The sequence below is a fragment of the Lemur catta genome, chromosome 6 (genome assembly GCF_020740605.2).
Source record: "Lemur catta isolate mLemCat1 chromosome 6, mLemCat1.pri, whole genome shotgun sequence".
Classification (NCBI taxonomy): domain Eukaryota; kingdom Metazoa; phylum Chordata; class Mammalia; order Primates; family Lemuridae; genus Lemur; species Lemur catta.
In genome coordinates this window covers 90,985,379-91,005,528 of record NC_059133.1, presented here as the reverse complement: position 1 = coordinate 91,005,528, position 20,150 = coordinate 90,985,379, and the positions used below count along the sequence as shown (strand labels likewise).

Below are 20,150 nucleotides of genomic sequence, written 5' to 3'. Positions count from 1 at the left end.
AAAATTTAATCAACTTACCCAGAACAGTGAAAAATCCTCTAATGGATCCTTCTACGACATCATTTGGCAAGTCCAAAACTACCTGCTTGGAGGCTTTGGTACCTGGAAAGAAAATATAGATTTAATAAAAGCCAGCAGATTTGGGGAGACAAACATATTAGAAATCAGATTCCATTATCTATTTTTATATTACAAGTTGCATTTTTTGAGGAGATGAAATTGAGGGTTTGATGTAGTTTAGAATAACAGCACATTCAGAAAATGGTATATGAATCTGTGCATTAGATAGTGGGCCCCATTCTCTACCAGTTTAGTGCCTGCCAATTTACATATGGAAAAAACTACTGACTATGACAAATAACACAGTACACACAAAAGGTAAAGCTTGAAGAGTCTGATTTGACATTAAAACCAGATCACCATCAATTAGGTAAAATAATACCCATAATGGCCATAAAACAGAAGATTGAGGGGCAGTGATGTATTTACAAGTTATTTCATCCTAAGAGTATAAAAGCAAAGATTATATGATGTGCTATTTGGGCATTATCTTGATTTCCCATTGTCCAACACTGAGTGACAACCAAATGGTAAGAGTTGTCACAAATGCACAAGATGGAAAAAAATCATAGGTGAACATAAAAAATTTATAAATATACTTTTTGATTGCTAAAATTATACAATGAAGATGAAGCATGAAATAAAGTAATCCTCCATGAAATATCTAAAATGAAATCACATGACAAGTGGACTAATGTGGAAGGAGAGGAAATAAACTGACCCTGTTGATGAATTTTCTTTAGGACTAATTTGAGCACCTAAAAGATCTTACCTTTTGTGCAGATAAGGTAACTCTGGGTAGTTTCTCTTTCAATACCTTCAGGCTATGGAAGATTAAACAAAAACAAGCACAAAATTATGAACCTGGGTCATCTTTCCAGGAAGGAGAAGCAATCCAGCATCAGCTCACATAAGAACGGCTAGTACAAATTTGTCCCTGAAAAAAGATCTATTTATGGCCTCCTCCTGCCCATATCTACAAGTCACTGCACATTACCAACACTCATTTTAGCCTCTGTGTTCCCATAGGCTGGGGATGTCACTGTGGGACACTCTCGACAACTCTGATACTACCTAGCATCTCCAGTAGATGAATAAAAGTATTTTGTAGAGCAGGGATATGCCCAGAGATCAGACAAGAATGCTCCTCTGATAAGCGTTGATTCTTCTTTAGGGTGATGGGAACTGCATGGGAGTGTAGGACAAGGACGTTTGTCTCTTGTATTTGAGAATCAGTTTGTTTAAAGAGAAGGAAGGGAAATAGGGGGTACAAGAGACGTCATGAGTCAGGAGCAAACAAAACATTGTCAAGCCTGTTTCAAGTGCTAAGTTTTACTCTCCTGGGTGAAGTATTAATTAAAGAAAGGATGAATTTTATGCTGTTTTAATTGATTTAAAATGATGTGTCTTGTGTCAAAAGTAACTGCGGTCAATTAATTCTCTTCAAGGAGAATGTCTTTTAATACTTCACCCCTTAAGTAGTCTATTTCTTATCAGGAAATGCTTAATAGTTTTGCACGTACTCACCTCTACCAATAAGCTCTTGACCACAGTGTCTTTCCAGTTTAGATTTTGCTGCTCATCTGCGTCCTGTGGGCAAGCACTACTTTGTTTGGACTCAGCAACTGCAGTGATAGTCACTTCACCTGGAATACATCCCCAAATATAAGTTACGTTGATTGTTGGTCCCTTCTGTAATGGGAAATGATTAATGTCTGTGAATCATGTCTTGACTTGATGAACCAAACTCTATCATCATATTAATACTGAAACCAAAATAACTTGCTTCTTCTCCTGCCTGGATATAATGTGATATGTTCTGTTTTACCAGTTGCAAGATAAGCAATTAATTTACTTAGTTAGAAGTTAAGAAATTTTAGGAAAAATGACATTCTACAAAGCCATCTGATCCAATTCCTTAATATCTATTATTTATAAGGGTTACATATGAAAATATAAGCACATAATATCAGGGAACTAGAACTTTTAACTTTTCCCAAGATGAAACAAACAAAAATAATAAAACATTTACTCAGTAGAAAGGGTACTAGATTGAAATCAAGTGCTAGCAAGATATCCATTGTTTCTAAACTCACTGAAAGGACATTATATAATTAAAACCAATCTCCAATTTCCTTGTTTGGAAAAATTGAAAAAAATAATTTTTTAGGTTTAATATTACCTATATCCCTATATACCAATATACATAACTAATATACTGTTCTTGATTTTCATTTGTTGCTGGTGTGTTTTATTCTGTTGTATTCTGTGTGTATTTATTTGTTTTGGAAAGCCTTTGATACTCCACTCTTAGAACTGTGTCCTCCACTTAATGCCATAAAACCATACAATTCTGTACAGTATTCTACCTCAATTGCTAGGGTAAGATTTTTGAAGACCTTGTGTAGTAGAAAAATTGCGAAACTTATAATCTAATAGAAAATATAGTCTGAGGCAGACCAACATCACTGGTGAACTAAACTTATCACATAAATATACTCTTTGCTGCTAAAATAATACATTAAATAAAGAAAATTTTAATGGCACAATTTGTTAAAGTAGTGATAATAAATATGCACATCACGTCTAACATTTTTCATTTAATAGACTTTTTAACTTTTTCTTCACCTATATTCTCAATAAGATACAAATTTATTTTTCTATATTACAGATAACATATGTACTAAGACAATATTCTCAGTATTTGATCCCCATCTAAGTATTTTTGGTGTCCCAGGATATATTTAATAAATTTACAAATCCTAGCAATTCCCATAATTGATAATTGTGATTAAGGAGCATTTTTTTGTAAGGTGGCATGGATCCATGACAGTAGGTGAAGGAACACGTAAGAAGTAAAAGAATTAAGGCAGCATTGATGACAATATGGCCTTCATTTGGGACAGGATATATCCAAACATATAGGACTTGGTAGGCCATGCAAGTTAGCATTTATATTGTACTTTATTCACAGTATACTTTTGTACAAATGAATGGTGGTTTTGCTCTACACAGCATTAGCAACCAGCAAATAGATTGTTGGATTAGAATTATTAATGGAGAATAAAGAAATAAGGTAATTAAAAATATGAGGGAGAAAATTAGGTTTGTATAGAGAATTTAAGGAAAATAAATAGAGACAGTAAAAATGAGCTGGTTTTCCATGCGAGATTCATGGAGACACTTAGCTGCTTACCCAATTTCTTAGGTTTAACAGTCCAGACATATGTTTTCTTCTCTCCGGGTTGGATAATCTCACTGCCACTGTTTTTCAGGGTGCTGAGATTTGCTTCATAATTCTGAGATGCCTCCAACTGAACAGAAATCTAAAAAAATAAAATAAATCATGGCAATGAAGGCATCACTGGAATGCACATAACTATGAAATGGCATTTTCAAAATGGTATTTAAATCATTGCTGTGAATTAACACAGTTTTTTTGTTTGTGGACTATGGAAACAAGTCTCATCCCTTGACAGTATCATTTTACATTTGAGATAAAGGGAATATGGCAATATTCAAGGAAAATATTAAAGAATCTTTTATTTTTGTTAGATTTTTGCTTCAAATCAAAGGGAACGACTTACCTCTACACATGTATCCAGGTAGCTGAAGACACTGACAATCAAATCAAATTGTTCATTTCGAACAACTGAAGAGGATGAGGCAATTTCAACAAAGAAAGATTGGGAGACGTCCAGAGTGACTGTTGATGAAATGCCAAATCCAGCATCGCCATTCACACAGAAGCCATTTGCCTTCCATTGGGTTATGGTATCAGGAATGAGGAATGAAAGATTTGCTGAACCTGAGGAACTGCAAAGAGAGGTTATTGGTAAAACATGTGCTTTGTTTAAACTAGAAATCTAAATTTAGTCAACAGCAAACAAAAAAAAAAGTATTAATTGAAAGTTAAAAAATGAGTCACAGTGTATGGTCAGGACATTAGATAAAAATCTTGAGAGTGGATTTCTATAAAATTTAACCTTAGGAAGGTCACATTTCTTTAAATACCACATTATTTTTTAAAAAAGAAATTGAGGCAGCTTACATCTATCTGTATGAAATTAATAAAAGAGAAACTCTTGGTGACGGGAAAACAATGCTAGAGGAAAAAAATAAAATAAAATATGTAGTCAATACATGCAAATAAATGGTATTATATATTTTACAAATATGGTACTATTTTATATACCCAGGATTAAAATTCAAGAAATCAAAAGGAAAAGAAAATAGAAATGAAGACACACAGGGGAAAAAAACTGTTCAAAACTTACTCGACACTGACGAGGTCCCATATCCATGTCTCTGGGAAGTTTGTTCTTACTGTTTCTATTATGGCCTGTTCGATGTAGTCACTGATCTCCACGGCTTCACCAGCTAAGAGAAAAGAGAAATGCATTGTATACAGAGAATAAAAAGATGTGTTTCAATGATAGACACCTGTAAGAGTTGATTACACATGCTTAGTGTGTTTTAGTGTGAAGCAACATAGAAATTTACTCCTGGGGCTCGTTGCCAAAAAATGGAAATTTCCATGCAAGCATCAGCATTTTGATGCTCATATCTCTCCCATTTTTAAAAGTAACAACAAACAAACAAAAATGACACGTAGCCTACATTGTTCCCCCACAGACAAATTTAGATAAAGTAATGTCTATCCACTGAATCAAGTTTCTCATCTGACATGCTGGTGCCTGCCAATTCCACCACCTGATGTTACTTTTGTTAACATTGCTAATGACATTAATATTGCTAATTCTCAAGAACACTTGCCTTTGCTTGTCCTCTATGCTGCATTTAACACTCTTAATCACTGTGTCCTTTTCAAAATAGTCACTGTTAACTCCATAACACCATGCCCTTCCAGTTTTCTCATTTTTGCCACTCTCAAGTCTCCTATGTAAACCCTCATCCTTGACTTCTTCCTAAGAGCTCTGTTTTAGATCTTCATCTTCCTATGCACTGTCTCTACGTTGACATCCTCACACATGGCTTCCACTGTAACAATTATATGGAAGCCTCCTCCACCTGTGTCCTCCACTCAGACCTCTCTCCTGAGCCCCAGACTTGTGCATCCAACACCCTTGAGCACATTTCTTGTGGATGCTTAACAGGCATTTCAATTGTAACTGCTCCAAAACTAAACTCATTACATTCTCCCCTTGCCTCTCTGCAGTATTTCCCATCTCCAGGAGGGGTACCAAAATTCACCCACTTACCCAAGTCAGAAACTTAAGAATTCTCTTTGATCCTTCCCTATCCTGAGTCTCCCATAACTCGCCAACCTTCTAACAAATCTTGTCTATTATAACTTGAAAATAGCTCACAAATCTATCCCTGTTTCTGTTTCCACCACTTTTTTTATAGTAGTCCAAACCACCACTGTCTCTCACGTGAATTTCTAACGTGTACCATTTCATATAGTCTTTTTTTTTTTTTTTTTTTTGAGACAGAGTCTCACTCTGTTGCCCGGGCTAGAGTGAGTGCCATGGCGTCAGCCTAGCTCACAGCAACCTCAAACTCCTGGGCTCAAGCGATCCTCCTGCCTCAGCCTCCCAAGTAGCTGGGACTATAGGCATGTGCCACCATGCCCGGCTAATTTTTTTCTATATATATTTTTAGCTGTCCAGATCATTTCTTTCTATTTTTAGTAGAGACGGGGTCTCACTCTTGCTCAGGCTGGTCTCAAACTCCAGAGCTCAAACAATCCACCCGCCTTGGCCTCCCAGAGTGCTAGGATTACAGGCGTGAGCCACCGTGCCCGGCCCATTTCATATAGTCTCAAACAGCCTAAATCTCAAACCATTTTTTCACAGAGCAGCCAGAGATAATTTTTAAAAACATATATTAAAGTGCCTGCTTAAAGTTTGTCAATAGTATATTACTGCATTAGGATGGGTTTCCGACTCTTCAAATGCCCTACAAAGTTTTCATGATCTGTCTGTCTACCCCCTTGCTTTAGCTGTCCCTTGCCTTGAGCCACACCTGCCATGCTGAAGCGCTTGTAGTTCCTTACCTTGTCTTTCACAGTGCCTCCCTCTCTACTTGGAACGTCCTTGTAACTTTCTGTGATGTGTTATCATTCATCTTTCAGGTCTCAGTGTAAATGTTACTACTTCCTCAAGGAGTACACAACAGGCCCTTGCGGGTTTATTAGGTCTCTTCTAGTCATATGTATTTTCCATTTAATGCACTCTTCTCGGGTTTTTGGAATTGCCTGTTTCATTTCAATGGTTCTCTCTTAGACTAAATATTCTAAGAAAGCAGGGATGAAATTAATGCATTTACACCATGCAGCTCATTTCCTAACTTTAATAAATGTTTGTTGAGTGAATTTATACATAATGATTGAAGAAAGAAAAGATTAAAATAAATGACTTTGTTTTTAGTACATTTTATTCAGTGATACAAGAAAGTTTAGATGTTTCTGATAAAGCTCACTAAATAAGGTTTAATCTAGTAGTAGAAAATTAGGTAGCTTCAACCTCTTGACCAGGACTTCAAAGTAGTTTCAACTTCTGAATTTTATAGGGCCTCTAGAATACTCACTGAGTCTACCTTTTTATGAAGTTGTCAGGCCTTTCATTTTTCTAAAGTAGAATTTCTGACTCCCATTTCCAGGATCAGTCCCCCTTAAATCACTAGATTAATCTCAATGTGGGGCCAGAGGGAGGTAAGAAATGTTATTTAAGTATTCTCAGATGCATCTGAAATACAGCTTTGATTTTGGTCCTATCATAACAACTTTGTATCATTATAATGACGTTTTGGTGAATGATGGACCACTTATATGATGGCGGTCCCCTAAGATTATAATGGAAAAATGTCATTACCTAATGACATTGAAGCTGTCATAGTGCAACTCATTAGTCATGTGTTTGTGGTGATGCTGGTATAAATGAACCTACTGTACTGCCAGTTGTATAAAAGTATAGCACATATAATTATGTATGCATATAATACTTAATAAATGACTATGTTACTAGTTTATGTATTTACTATGCTATACTTTTTATCATTATTTTAGAGTGTACTCCTTCTACTTATATTTTAAAAAGTTAACTGCAAAACAACCTCATGCAGGTCCCTCAGGAGATATTCCAGAAGAGGCATTATTATTATAGGTTATTGCCCCTGAAGACCTTCCCAGTGGGACACGATGCAGAGGTGGAAGACAGTGATACTGATGATCCTGACGCTGCCTAGGGCTGGGGTAATGTGGGTGTTTGGGTCTTAGTTTTCAATAAAAAATTTCAAAAGTTAAAAAAAAATTTCAAAAATAGGAAAAAGCTTATGGAATAAGAAGATAAAGAAAGAATATGTTTGTACAGCTGTATGATGTGTTTGTGTTCTAAGCTAAGTGTTATTACAAAAAAATCAGAAAGTTTTTAAAAATTAAAAATTTATAACGCAAAAATGTTATAGTAAGGTAATGTTAATTTATTATTTAAGGAAGAAAAAAGTTTTACAAATTTAAAGTGTAGTCTAACTGTGCAGTGTTTATAAAGTCTACAGCAGGGCACAGCAAAGTCCTAGGCCTTCACCTTCACTCACCACTCACTCACTGACTCACCCAAAGAAACTTCTAGTCCTGCAACCTCCATTCATGATAAATGCCCTATATAGGTGTGCCATTTTTTATCTTTTATGCCATATTTTTACTGTGTATCTTCTATGTTTAGATACACAAATACTTACCATTGTCTTACAATTGCCTACAGTATTTAGTACACTAACATGCTGAACAGTTCACAGCCCAGGTGTGTAGTAGCTGTACCATCTAGATTTGTGTAAGTACACTCTATAATATTCACACAATGATGAAGTCACCTAATGACACATATTCTCAGAATGTATTCCTGTCACTAAGTGAGGCATGACTGTACTTCTGATTTGTGTTTTACTGTAAAAATAAACTTCCTCTCCTATCTGAAGCTAATTCTTCTTTACTGTTTAAAACATTTCCAGCCTGTCTTATTCTGCTTTATTCAACCCTAGGATGGCTAGTTGTAGCCAAAACCATGACAATATTCACATATAAAATCCCAATTTTGTATATATAGTTTTATCCCCAATACACTCAATTCCACCAATCATTTTGGCATCCCTCTGACACAAAATTCTAGATTACCCACACATGATTGTAGAAGGGAAGCTATGCTTCATTGCATAATTTCTTAGAGGTAACGGCCCAAAGAATGGCAGACTTCCTCTCATTGAACATATTTCTGGTTTCCGGTAATGGAGATTGGTAAAGACTTTCAGACCCATATCCTTCAAAGAAACAAACAACAAAAAATATTGTGCATTCCTTTCATGCAAGAACTATAAAAGGTGCATTACTTATATTGTAATGGTAAATAGATCATAAAGATACATTTTTTTTCTGTGCTAGCAAGGGCCTGAGATTTTAGGAGTCAAGTCACTTCTATTTGCTATTTGATTTATGGAAAATCTCTAATTTAATGGAAAAAGTATAATCACTATGATTTACCTAGCACCTATTATGTGCTAGCATTTTGGTAAGTATTTTACATCATTCTTTATTTAATCCAAATGGAAAAATATTTATGAGATCAGCACTGTTATTACCCTAATTAACAAATACACATGCACACATGCACATGCACATGTGTGTGCACACACACATATTTAATGCACACTCAGTAAAACCCAGAACAATTTAGCTGGGACTTGAACTAAGCTCTGTCTGATTCAAAGCCCCTTATTTTATACACTTGTGACTTTAATTATGAAATCCTTTCATGGAAGCCTCAGCACATCTAACTGATAGCTTAGGCATATATGGAGTCCAGACTCTATTTTAGCTTTTGATTTGACTATTTCTACATGAGATTTATTGCAATAAATTGGAGACTATCCCATTGCTTCTAACATGAGGTTTTATCATTTCAGCCGCATAATTTATTTTCAACAAAACAGAGAAAATCAACAAAAATTAATATCTCCTTTTTTATAAGACAACTTCTTTGGATTCTATTAGCAAACTAGAGATAACACTCTCAAGATATAGGAAGAGAACTACATAGTTAATAAAACATTGATATGTATTATTTGCATTATAAATACTAAAATTTAAATTGAGACAAAATATTTTACAAAATCTGTAGTGAACTTACCCTGATAATACTGTAGATGTCTCCATCTCTATAGTTGTTTGTAGGTATACAATACAAACCATTGTAAAACATTTCCTTCTCAGGAATGCAAGGGTCTACCTTGCCATCATCAAGATTGAGACCATCGTAGAAATAACCATGTAGTTCTATATTTGGAAGCAGGTTGTACACCTATAAGAAAAATCACATGATTTTTAAGCACTCCTTTTATAAATTTATAAAATTTAATTTATATTTATATATAAATTATATATTATATATTATAATATATAATAAATTTATATATAATAAATTATATATGATTTATATTTATAAAATTTAATTTATAAAATTAGCAAATTTTGTGTCATATCCATTTATTTTTGCTCTTTTCTTTAAGTGCATGGCCATAACATTTAATCCAATATTTTTGTGTCAACTTATTTCAAAAGAGGAAATCAATTTTGCTTTAGGCAATGTCATTTTCACAGAATTTTTCAGCTTTGGTACAGAATTTACAAGAGCATGTAATTAAGAGCAACTTGAGATCTATTAATTCAAGGCCTAGTGTATAGATAATTTATTAAAATTATAATGCTAGAACTCCCAGGTCTGGAGAATGTTAGCTGTCTGATTCTAAATCTTCTCACATAACCTTCCAGAGAAAATATAAAACCAAGAAAAGAACAAGTAATGATATACATGACTCATATCTTTAACATTACTAAGATACAGAGAATAACATGACTTTCAAATTACTTGTGGGTAGAGAAAGAAACACCAAATTCCAGAGTAGCTCCTTTTGCTGCTGAAAATTCAAGGTGTGTAAAACTATAGAAGGAAGGCTGAGAAGAGACTACATGACAAAGAAAAGAACGGCATAGAGAAATTACAAGAAATACACACCCAATCAATTTCAGGTAAAAGAAAGTTCAACATTAAGTGCCAAAATATGAGCCATAGTCCTTAAACGGAATAGTTCCCAGGACAGGCTACAGGAAAAGTGCTTGAAATAAGTAGGCCTGGAAGTGGCAGCTTCAAACAAAGCTTGGCTGATGGGAACTGGTCAGATCAACAGAGGAGGTATGCCAACCCTTGCAGACAGGGCACTTAAAGGAGGGAAGAATGTAATAGGGTAAAATTAAGAGCACTGCAGAAACATAAGAAAAATAAAACATACTAATCTCTACACCACCATTTTCAACACCAACATTTTTTATTAAAGAAATTGTATTTTACTAAAATAACAGAAAGAGGCATTTTTCACCTATGATAACTCTGTCCACAAAATACCAAAAACTAGAAAAAAATCAGCTTCATACAAAGCTGCCATAAGAGAAAACAGAAAATGCAAATCAAAATATTTTAGCTGATGAAACTTCTCCGCTAAAGTAACTAACTTACTAACTAATAAATAAACAGAGAAAAGCCATACCAAAACACTTCCATATGCATGAAATATTCTCAAACATGCATTTGGGTTATTTAAAAAGCATTATGAATCAGAAATTCAATAAAGACAAAGTAGAAATGGACAAAAACCAAGAAGAAATAAAATGGGAATTTATTGAACTCAGAAAAAATACACAAAATTATATCAGAAATGAACTCTCAAGTATAAGGACCTTAAGAGAAAATAGCTGAAAGAAAACTTTAAAAACAGCATAGAAAAAAAAATAAAAAAATAAAAATGTGAGCAAGAATGACTTAAAACAGGTTACAGGCAAAGTAGTTGAATTGGAAAGCAGGCAAAAAATATCCAACATATGTAAAGAGTTTTTTAAGAAAGGAAAATAATGGAAAGATTAATATTTAAAATTATAATTTGGAAGAAATTTCTGGAAATAAAAGATAATCTGAATTTACATATTGCATGGGTCCACTGAGTACCTGGCAATAGTTCTCCTGAAGAATAAATTCTGAGATATTTTACTAAAACTATTAGATTTGAAGTATAAAGGTGAAAAAACTTTCAAGGCTTTTAGACATAAATATGAAATAAACTATGAGGGAAAATGAATTAGACTGATGTCAGAATTCTTAAATGTAATATTTAAAGCAATCAATAGTAGAACAGCATTTTTAAGAAACTTGAAGTATGAATCAAAGATTTAATATTATAGATAACCCGTCCTTCATGTATCAAGGTTTTAAAAAAACAAGTTTGAGTATGAAAATTTTAGGAAATTCTATACCTGTGTTACCTCCTGAGGAATCTAGCAGAAAATAAGCTTTATGTAACCAAAAGATAATTGAGGAAACTGGTAAAATTTTATAAATACGAGGAAAAAACAGAATAAAAGCATCATGATATGTTCTGACAAAGACGTAATGATGCAGCTTTAAAATGAGAGAAAAAGGAGAAAAAAGTGGAAACTAGAATAAGATTATTGACTCCTGTGTAGATAATAGATAGGAGTCAAAAGAATACTACTGAAAAATGACTGGCTAGATGTAAATGTTAAGCAAGAAAAAAGTGAGAATAGGTTGTCATAAAAAGCGTAAATACAAAGATAACCACTAAAATAAAAATTCAACCTAATCTGAACACCAAAAGAAATTTAAAAACATCTATAGCAAAGTGAAAAACCCAAAAAAGCTAAACAAAAAGTAACTTTAAATAAACCACAGTAATTACAAGAACAATAATATGATTGAGGATTGAGTTGAGGCCTAACATATAAGTCATATCAATATAAGTGAATGGACTTAATTTTCCTTTAAAATAAAAAGAGTTTTTTAAAACAAAAATAAAATCCAATGCTATACTTTATACAAAAAGTCACTGAATCACAATGTTTCAAGGGTTAAATCTAAAGGGCAGATAAACGAAAATAAAAAGAAAGCAGAGGTTGCAATCCTTCTAATATCAGAAAAAGTAGAATTAAGGCCAAATGGCAACAAACAAGATAGAGGAGAACATTTTGTACTGCTGAAAGCTGCAATTCATAATAAAGGCACAACAGTTATGAATATCTATGCACCAAATTGTAAAGTAGAAACTACAGAAGATGCAAAATAGAAACACTATTAATAAGATATTTTAACAAATTATTCAGTACAAAAAAGTTAAGTGGAGTTTTAAAAAATAAGTAAGAATATAAAAGGTCTAAATAATCATATTTATGGATACAAACAAACTGATAACAGAGACTATATCTTTTTCTTAACACATGTGATGCATTCTCAAAAACTAATCATATATTTGGGCACAAAAATATATCAATAGATTCCATAAAATAGAAATATTACTGATCATGAGGCAATAGAACTTGAAATTAAAGAAAACTCCAAAATAAAAGTATCTTTCTACACATAAATTACAAAATGTTCCAGTAAGTAAATTTTCAGTGAAAGGGTAAATAAATACAAAAATTATAGCATTTTTGAAAAATAAAATGGTGCAGTTGCTATTTATCAGGACCTACGGGATACTTTAAAAGTAGAGATCAGAGAAAAATTCATAGGTGTAAACATCTAAACCAATGAGATAAATGAATGAAAACTATGTTAATTTCTATATAAAAAACCCAAAAATAACAAAATACAGCAGCAGTATGGAAATAATAAAGATAAAAAAGGAAATTAATGTGGTAGAATGCCCCCAAAATCCCATAGTACATCAAATTAATAAAATAAAATTCTATTTTTTAGAAAACTCAGCAAAATAAATAAACCACTAATTTAATAGAAAAAAAGAAATGAAATACAAACATACAAAACAAAAATCACATAATGGGGAATAAAAAAGAAAGACGAAGGAGGTAACTATTGATAAAGAGAATATATATATATATATATATATATATATATATATATATATATATATTTTTTTTTTTTTGAGACCGAGTCTCGCTTTGTTGCCCGGGCTAGAGTGAGTGCCATGGCATCAACCTAGCTCACAGCAACCTCAATCTCCCTGGCTTAAGCGATCCTACTGCCTCAGCCTCCCGAGTAGCTGGGACTACAGGCATGCGCCACCATGCCCAGCTAATTTTTTCTGTATAGATTTTTAGCTGTCCAAATCATTTCTTTCTATTTTTTGGTAGAGACGGGGTCTCACTCTTGCTCAGGCTGGTCTTGAACTCCTGACCTCGAGAGATCCACCCGTCTCGGCCTCCCAGAGTGCTAGGATTACAGGCGTGAGCCACCGTGCCCTGCCTAAGAGAATATATTTTTAAAATACAAGAGATTTCTTTGTACTTTTCAACAAAAACAAATTTGAAAAACCTATATATGACTTAATTTCTTAAAAAAATATAATTTTCCAAAACCAACACCCACAGGGAAAGAATACTTAAACAGACCATTTTCTGTGAAAGAAATTGAGAAAGTTATCAAGAAACTATCATACACAAATGCACTGGGCACAGATAATCTACTAGTCATTTCTATTAAGGTCAATAACAAGGCAAGGATACTAATGCCCCTGCAATTTAAAATTAGGCAAAAGAAAAAAATAGAGGCATAGTCATTGCAAAAAAAAGAAAGAAAGAAAGAAAATTATTTTCTAGCAACATGGCAGTAGATCTGGAAACCCTAAAAAAACCAATGAGATATTTAATTTAATCAATAAAGAAATTCAGCAAATTAGAAAAATATAAATACTTTGCAAAAAGCTCCCAGGTACATAAATAATAATATTAGAATATATAATGAAAGAAAAAAACTCACTTATAGCAACAAAAAAGTTAAAATACTTACAAATAAGCTTAATAAGAAAGTATATAAGATTTTAAAATTAAATTCATGAATGACACAAGAGTGTCATGAGCAAATAAAAAGACATTTTTTGTTCTTAGTTAGGACATCTCACCAAGATGCACCTAAGTTAATTTATAAATTCCATGCAATCACAATAAAAATGTCAGGAAACTTTTTTTTTCCTGGAGTTAGATAAGTTGAAAATAAAGCTGATATATGAAATCAAACAGGAAAGAGGAGCTAAGGAAACCCTGAAACTGAAGAGCTTGGCTGAGGGGAGGGGATCTGGGGAAGGAAAAGGAATTGATTCCTACCAAAAATTAATACATACTACAAATCCTCTATAATTAAAACAGCGGTGCTGATACATGAAAAGACAGACGGACCAGTGGAGTAGAAATATAAAGTTCAGAAATAACATAACTACAAATCGAAATATACTAGTATATGATAAGGGAAGTATCTCAAATCACCGTAGCAAAGATGATATTGTGTCCACTGAATAGTCACTAAATTAAAAAAGACAAATTAGATATATACTATTCTTTACTCTAGGGAACTAGAGCTCCTTGGAACAATGGTTGCTTTCAAGGCTAGTGCAAAGAAAGTTCAAGATGGGACTGGGACTACTTGTGCCAGAAAATTGGCAAGTGCTAAAAATATGATCTGGACATGTCAAAGCACACAGGGACCAACTTGAAGCTGTTCCCACTGGGAAACCTGGAACAATTTGAACATAAAAGTAATTAAAAGTAGTAATGAATTTATAAACCTTTGAGAAATAAGAATCCTTGGATCCGTAAGTAAAGAGATGAAACTGGAAAATTATCATGTTACAACCAACATAGAAATATTGGCTTAGGCAAGAATTATCAGTGGATACTAAATCTACGTGGGAGTTTTGATGAGGAGCAGGATATACGTATAGTCTTAATAAGCACAAATTGCTTATTAATTCAAGGGAGAAAATAGCCAACGAAGGTACAAGAAAACACCTTCATTAGGGTGATCAAAATTAACACCACTAAGGATAGGCAGATGGATCTTGTGTACCTTGGATCACATCCTGAAAAACAAATAACATCACTTATTTGGTATTTTGGCCAGGGATGCATAATCTTCACCTAATCATGGGAAACGTTAGACAAACTTAAAATGAGGAATGTTCTATTAAAAAACACATGCCTGGTTTAAATTCTTCAAAAATGTCAATTTCATAAAGGACAAAGGAAGGCTCTGCTGCAGACTAAACAGATTAATGAAACAGATTAATCTATTCTAATTAAAGAGACAAAACTACCAAATTTATTGTGATTTTGTCCTGGATCTTGTACTAAAGGGGAAAAAATATGGTAGAGAGGACAACTGACAACAATGGAACACAACTGGCAAATTAGATCCCAAGCATCGAATCAGTGATAAATGTCCTGAATTTGATAACTGTATTATAGTTATGTAGGAGAATATCCTTGCTGTTAGGCAATGAGCACTGATGTATCAAGGCATAACATAGGATGATATATGTAACCTACTTTTAAATAGTTCAGAAAAAAATTTAATGCTATATACATATTTGTGTGTGTGTAGGGGTGGACAGTAAGAGAGAGAAAAAAGGTAGCAAAATGTTAAAAATTGGTGAATCTGATAAAGGGTACGTGGGAGTTCTCTGTACAATTTTTGCACCTTTCAAAATTATTTACAACTAAAAATTAAGTTTATATAAGATAATATGAAATATATAAACAATGTGAATTGAAATTCATTCATTTATATAAATCACTTGATTTATACTATTAATATGGCTCCTGATAATAAATAAAGGCAACCTCTTTTGGCTCTGATATATTCTGAGACCCCTGAAGATGCCTCTGGAATTTTTTTTTTTTTGAGGTTTCTTGATGGTTTTTTTCTTGAGGCAGTTTTCCTAAGGTTTTGCTACCTGTAGTTGTAGGAAGAACGAGCAGAAGCTATTTACTTTGGATCCATGAAACTCTTCGGAAAAAAAATGCATGCCTACATATTCCACATTTATAGACAATTTGTCCTTTATTTGTTGATGCTCCTCCAGGTTCTGAAAGCTCCTAAATAGAAGTTTCTATAGAAGTTTCTTAGCTCCCTCTAACAGAACAACTTAAATATATTTAAGTTTTGCACTGGAAAAAATATATAGTTTATATCATAATTCATGGTTATTAAGTATTAGGTTATTAATGAATTTTCTAGCTTTATATTTAAAACTAGACTTACTGTAGAGGGTTGAAAGCAGAATATAAAGCTGAATTTTCAGTGAGATTTCAAGTTTTTAAAATATATATGCCTTTGAAAGAGATTTTCAAAATTACAGCAAAAATATAAAGGCCTCTAAATGTTAAAATTATGAGTGCTTTTAAAGATTTCCTTTTTTATGTCTGTGTATTTTGCACGTTTTCTACAATTAACAAGCATAATTTTTATCATCAAAAAATTTAAATCATTGAATTAGGTTTAAATATGATAAATTTTGATATTTATATGTATCTGTGTTAAAAATAAAGGAAAAATATAAAACAATTGTTAAATGAAATAATTTTGATGTAACTCTGGAATTGCTGGTCTGGAAATGTTTAAGAAAATACAATATCTATTAATAAATAATAACTTTAGACTATATCCAAGTATATGTGCAACATAGAGATTTCTTCTAATTCTAAGTTTTCACATCTTTGACTTTTTTAAAAGGCATGTTGTTGTATAATTCCCAACCTGTTATAATTAGCTACAGAATTCTGTATTGTTAGGAGCATTTTCTTGGGCCAGCCAAGAAAAATAACTAAGTGTATAACCCATGAAGAAACAAAGGGAGAAAATGTTTGATATTTTCAACACGTTCAATCTCAAATAAAAGCATTATCTAAAAGCTAAGACTTGTGGGAGTCCAGATGAAAATGAGAGAACTCACACTTTCAGCCGACAGCTGTTGTTCTGATTTCAGGAGAAGGATGCTTTTATCCACAGCCCCGAGGGCACAGAGTGAGTCCGGGGCTGCTTGCAGATAGAGACTCGCGTTGGAGCCAGGTAGCCCCCGCTCCTCAGAGAACCTTATGCTAACCTGAGGTAGAAAAAGAAAAGGAAGGAGAGTGGAGATAACTTTATATAAAATACTTTTATACATTCAATCTTTTCCAACTAAATCCTTATACATTTCTGTACCTTTCTCCTGCCCACTTTCACCCTCAAGTCTCTGCAGAGACATCTCCTTCACCAACCTCTTGTACTACTGCCAAAGTACTACTGCTAAAGATTAGTACTACTGCCAAAGATTGTGCACTCTATGTGGTGATTCTCTCATCCCCTAATAATTTAATTACCGACTACCATGTAAAGGTTATAGTAGTCAGAGAAGGAGACAACAAGGAGCAAACTGCTCACCCCTCTCACTTTGGACAGGCTGGAAATAGAAGAAACATTACCTTGTTTTTAAAGCACTTGTCAACCTGGAATTCAACACTGTCAGCCACAATTTCCCCACTGGGGTGAAAGGTGTAGACAAACATGACAGCCACGGGGGCCAGATCAGCACTGATGTTGATTGGGAATGAGAAGCTTCCCTTCCAGGCTGTGTAAATAGGAGATCAACAGACAGTGACAAAGTTTCCTGGATCACAGGGTCCACTTCGGTAAAAAGAGAATGACTTATGGAATGGGAACTATATGTACAAATAAAGAAGGTTGCATAATTTAGGTAATAACAATTCTGGGATTTGGGGCATTGCTTTAATGTACTTGAAGATCTGGCAAAAATAGAAACAAGTAAAAATCTCCGTCATCAAAATATTTAGTAGCTTACCTGGGGCCATACCAACTATAGCCTTTCATCCACGAATTGAAATAGAAAGGTGCTCCTCCTAACTTCATGACTCTATTAGTATATTTAATTTAAAAAATGAAGCTAGAATATGTATTTAAAAAATGAATGTATTATATACACCTGTGTTTCTGATTCCTTTTTGTCCACTGAGGAAGATAGCTCCTTTTACCATCATCTGTGCAGAACAAAAAAAACACAATATGTGACATATTGTCTCATATGATATCACATTATCATGCTGTCATTAGGTAATGAATCATCTAATGTTAATTCTGCTCCACAAAAAAATGTTAATTCAGCTTCAACAAACAGATGTTTATAATGGACTTTGCATTAATTGGAAAAGAACAGAGAAAGTGACTACAGTTGATTGAGAACCTATTATGTACTGGAAACTTTGTGAATAATATGTAGGGCAAAGTGGTACATAAAGTTCTGAAATTGTCCAGACTGTCTGGCTTCCAATGTGCCTTCACCTAATCACTGACTTTGTAACTTAAGACGAATTGTTTCCACTGTTTGCCTCTGTTCCATTATCTGTAAGATGGGGACATCCATAAAGCTGATTAAACGAGTTAACACATAAAGTCCTAATAGCAGTACCTGACGTATAATACTTCTCCGGGGAGGTAAGTCTTATTATTTCCAGTTACAAGTCTACACTTGAGGAAGCCAAGTCTTAGAGAGTTTAAACAATCTGCCCAAGATTGACCAACTCGGATGATAAGTAGGAAGGGGTGGGAGACTCAAACTAGGAATGTCAATTTCCAAGTCTGTGTCTTTTTTACTCTTCAATATACCTTAAAGAGACAAAACAGGTAGAGCCAAGAGGGCTTATTCCTTTTACTGCTTATCAGAATGAGCTTTCCACTTTACTTTCTGGTATCTGCCTAATATTTTACTATCATAGAGGGTCATAAATATTTGATATGAGTTACAATTGAATGTTCAAGAAAGCAGACTCTGGATAGCAAGTTTTCAATGTAAGGGAAACTTAAATTGTCTTACATCATTTCATATGTGTGTTTGTTTTCAATGGATTCAATAGCATTCATCAGCAAAATGAGAAGGTTCAGCTCATTCACATTACCAGGGCATGACTGATGCACATTTTTTAAGGTGTGCTGTGCTAAGCAGACATACAATTAGACGGGGTTCCAGGAATCTACCAACAGAGACTTACCAAATAGAAGAAGTTTACATTTGAGTCATCCTTATATGCTTTACTGTCTAGGGAGTAATGTACAGTAACAATCTTCTGTTGATTACATCTAAGCTGCTTTGGTTCAGGAACAATCTTCAAGAAGCTACTGGTTCGGGAGTAAAAGCGTGAGGCTGAGAAATAAGCATCCGTGTAGTGGGGCGTCAACCAGCTGGGAAGATAGCAACTCTTAGGTTGGATATATGTGGCCTGATAGGACAAAAGAAAGTGAAGGGTCTTAGAGCTGTAAAGACCTCCAAAGATAGTTGTTACTACAGAATGGAAAGCTTCTTATCTCTTCAAAGCAGGGAAGAATCTTAGCTTGTGGCTAACATTTTAATGTTAAATCATTAGAACTGAAATACTAATAGCACTCTCCTCTTTTTGTAAACAAAGCATGACCATGAAGTATTATATGAATATTTCATTAGACCAACAATGAATTCTCATGTTTTTTATTCTCTAAGTGAAGTCAGAAAACTGGACTTACATTGTTTCTTTCAGCTATTTTTGAACACTGACAAATTGTTTAACTGCAAAATTCTGCTTAAGCAGGAGAAAAAAGAGAAATCATGTATGAAATCTATCTATATATGAAATGATCTAAAAGTCAAAATCATCATCATGAGCTACTTCTAGTTTCTCAATGGAAAATATTAGTTATTAGAGAATTTATAACAATTGTAATAGACTGTGAGTATCCCATCCTCTTGAACAAGTATTCTCATATTTAATGAACAAGCAAATCATAAAAAATAAGCTAAAGTTTAAAACTTTATTAAAATATATTCTCAAGTTATGTTTTAAGAGATTCCTAATGTTTAGAATTCCTAATATGTGAGTCCTCTACGAGGTATCTAAGAGTCTTCATCAACTCTTTGAGGTCTTACTTGGAGGTTGAACTCCTGATCAAATATATCTGAAGTGTCAATGGCAAATTGAGCTTCACCGTTCTCATCTGTAGTGTAATTTCCTATAAATTTGTTGTTGAGATTCAGTTGCAACAACTTGCTCACCATAGGTACATCATTGGGACCAGAAAATTTAATCTGTACAAAAAAAGAAGTATTAATATTCTTAAAACACCAAATTTTCATGTTTCTACAGAAAATAAATTTTCTATTCATAAATGAGATCACTTACAATTTTCTTAAACTCTAATAGACAGCAAGATGCTCTATTAAATATACACGTATAAAATATGGAAATGGCTATA

General features: G+C 33.5%; 1 protein-coding gene across 1 annotated transcript in view; it reads right to left on the bottom strand.

Moving 5' to 3' along the window:
* The window catches only part of LOC123640031 (ovostatin homolog 2-like), a 48,189-nt gene that overhangs the window by 13,766 nt on the left and 14,273 nt on the right, over window positions 1-20,150 (bottom strand). Inside the window, exons 11-23 of the mRNA XM_045554369.1 lie at window positions 19,825-19,983; window positions 18,917-19,144; window positions 17,854-17,908; window positions 17,336-17,481; window positions 16,825-16,974; window positions 9,204-9,374; window positions 8,199-8,337; window positions 4,338-4,440; window positions 3,648-3,876; window positions 3,257-3,386; window positions 1,588-1,706; window positions 833-884; window positions 19-102 (exon numbers count right to left, since the gene is read on the bottom strand). Of these exons, the coding sequence (XP_045410325.1) occupies window positions 19-102; window positions 833-884; window positions 1,588-1,706; window positions 3,257-3,386; window positions 3,648-3,876; window positions 4,338-4,440; window positions 8,199-8,337; window positions 9,204-9,374; window positions 16,825-16,974; window positions 17,336-17,481; window positions 17,854-17,908; window positions 18,917-19,144; window positions 19,825-19,983 (1,765 nt within the window). The remainder of the gene's footprint in view (window positions 1-18; window positions 103-832; window positions 885-1,587; window positions 1,707-3,256; window positions 3,387-3,647; window positions 3,877-4,337; window positions 4,441-8,198; window positions 8,338-9,203; window positions 9,375-16,824; window positions 16,975-17,335; window positions 17,482-17,853; window positions 17,909-18,916; window positions 19,145-19,824; window positions 19,984-20,150) is intronic.